At 49.6% G+C, this 2,575-nt stretch overlaps 1 protein-coding gene across 1 annotated transcript in view; it reads right to left on the reverse strand.

Moving 5' to 3' along the window:
- Window positions 1–14: 14 nt before the first annotated feature.
- The window catches only part of LOC108802215 (myosin light chain kinase, smooth muscle-like), a 110,345-nt gene continuing 107,784 nt past the window's right edge, over window positions 15–2,575 (reverse strand). The window contains exon 19 of the mRNA XM_018574084.1: window positions 15–268. Coding sequence (XP_018429586.1) covers window positions 15–268 — 254 coding nt within the window. The remainder of the gene's footprint in view (window positions 269–2,575) is intronic.

The raw sequence follows: 2,575 nt of genomic DNA on the forward strand, positions 1-2,575 counted from the left end.
CTACACGGGGGGGGTTAAGAGTCTCCATTGAACATGTAATGATGATTGAACTTCCTGTTTCCATCCTCCCGGCGGAGCTGATGGTGGAACTTCACATAAGAGAATAATAATATCCGGAGCGCTTCCTCCACTACGACATGACCCAGCTGCCGGCCCCATTCACAGCGCGCAGCGCTCCTCACATTCACATTCTTCATTATAAGAGATGTTTGAACTTTAATGAACAAGAAAATAAATACAGATAACGCAAAGGAGGAGCAGAACGTCACTGTAACAAAACACAAAGATAACGCAAAGAGTAACAATAACAAAATGAAAAGGAAACTGCAGAATAAACTGAGATTATTATTATTCAGGATTTATAGAGCGCCAACAGTGTGCGCAGCGCTTTACAATGTAAGGAAGACATTACAATCACAATACAATTCAAGACAAGATGGTGAGGAGGGCCCCGCCCCTGAGGGCTTACAATTTAAAAGGGGAGGGGCCAGTGATACATGAGGAGGGAGCTGTGTGGGGATGAATTGTTGAGCAGTTAGGTGGAGGTGGGATCGGCTTCCCTGAAGAGATGAGTCTTTAGGGATCGCCTAAAAGGCAGTCAGAGTGGGAAATAGACGGACAGGTTGGGGTAAAGAGTTCCAGAGGATGGGAGAGACTCTAGAGAAGTCCTGGAGGCGAGCATGGGAGGAGCTGACGAGGGAGCCGGAGAGCAGGAGGTCTTGGGAAGAGCGGAGGGGACGGTAGCGGACGGTTAGGGTGATACTTTGAGACAAGGTTGGAGATATAGACGGGGGCGGAGTTGTGAATAGCTTTGTAAGTGATTATTAGTATTCAGTTAGGTGAATGAGTCTAGCAGCAGCATTCATGATAGACTGAAGGGGGAGGAGCCTGTGTAGAGGTCAGCCAATGAGAAGGGAGTTACAATAGTCGAGACGAGAAAATAACAAGGGAGTGGATGAGTAGTTTTGCGGTGTCATTGGTGAGGAAGGGGCGTATTTTAGGAAGGTGAAGGCGGCAGGATTTGGATAGTGATTGGACGTGGGGAAGAAAGGTGAGGTCCGAGTCAAGGATGACTCCTAGCACTGAGATTTACACAACTCTGCCAGCCTTGTGACCTGGCATATCTCTACTGCAGATAAGCAGCATAGAATTGTCACCCGCCCATCCCCTGCCTGTGATTGGACAGTGAAGGAGAAAGAGAATACTGATAAAGTCATCTCTCTGTTCTCTCAGCTCCTCACCAGGTCCCTTGTCAGCATATGTGGATACGGGACACCTGATTGGCTCCTAGTGCTCCCCTCTCTCCCTGTACTACTCTTCCATTTCTTGTCTGAGCTCTCTCAAAGAAGCTCCATCTGACATCAACTCCTACTGTGCAATCTGCCACTGCAAGCCTGATTCAGACTTTCAGCTGATGTGTTGCAGGCACAAGCGGTCAGGGGAGGCAGAGCCTTACATAGTATTATGGAGGAAAAAGCAGTCAGCTTCAAGTGAGCTGAGCTTGTGTAACCTAACTATTGAGGCAAGAGCTGTCACAGCCTCTACTCTGTATTAGGGGCGTGAGCTCTGTGGATGGATTGGACCAATGGCCAAACGCCATTGGTCTGAAATCTCGATGCCTCAGCAGTGACGAGCAAGTGAGGGACAGGGAGGCTCCTCTCGGTCTCCTCCCTCCCTCCTTCACACCAGCTCGGGGACCGGGTTGGGGGGCGGGGCTTTAGGGGCGGGACATGCTGGGGGCGAGGTAGGGGAATGCCTCACCGGGAACCAGAGGTACCCCACGTCACTGATGTGTTGCAGCTCCGAAAAAGACAAATTTGACTTAATCGCACTAACTGAATTCAAATTTGATAAAAGGAATACTGAAGTGAACTAAAGGTCATTTGAAGTTCCTGTTTTCAGGAGTTCACCCCTCATACAAGGTGCAGAGACATCCAATGACAGGAACTGCAGAAGGTTTTGGGGCTCCCGGGACTGACATGAAGGAATGTAGAACTTTCTGCCCTAAAACTCTGCAGAGATAATAATGAGCAGAATTCCTGATTTCTTGCTGCCGTTACTGGAGACATTTAGGGACAGGAGAGACTTTGTAACTTCTTGATTCGTTCCTTCAATTCGCCGTTATGTAGCAGAATGAGAAAATAGTGACAACTTGTTCCTCGGCTGTAATTAGAATCGTAATAGGAAGTCAGACTGTCACTGGGCCCCCCCCTGGGAGGAAAACTTCACTTCATGTTTATTTCCGGCATTTCCCTTCAAGGCTCCAGAGAGAGATATCAGTGTGAGATAGCGCGAGGACAAAACCTGCAACATGTAACAAAGCGAAAATCCCTGTTCAATGTTCTATAACTTCCTGTTACAGGGTTCCCGGGTCTGTACACCCGCTGTGCCCGTTATGAGGGGCTCCCCCCATCCCTGTGCTGAGTTCCCGGGTCTGTACACCCGCTGTGCCCGTTATGAGGGGCTCCCACCATCCCTGTGCTAAGTTCCCGGGTCTGTACACCCGCTGTGCCCGTTATGAGGGGCTCCCCCCATCCCTGTGCTAAGTTCCCGGGTCTGTACACCCGCTGTGCCC

The sequence above is a fragment of the Nanorana parkeri genome, unplaced genomic scaffold (genome assembly GCF_000935625.1).
Source record: "Nanorana parkeri isolate BGI_ZX_2015 unplaced genomic scaffold, ASM93562v1 scaffold2728, whole genome shotgun sequence".
Taxonomy (NCBI): Eukaryota; Metazoa; Chordata; class Amphibia; order Anura; family Dicroglossidae; genus Nanorana; species Nanorana parkeri.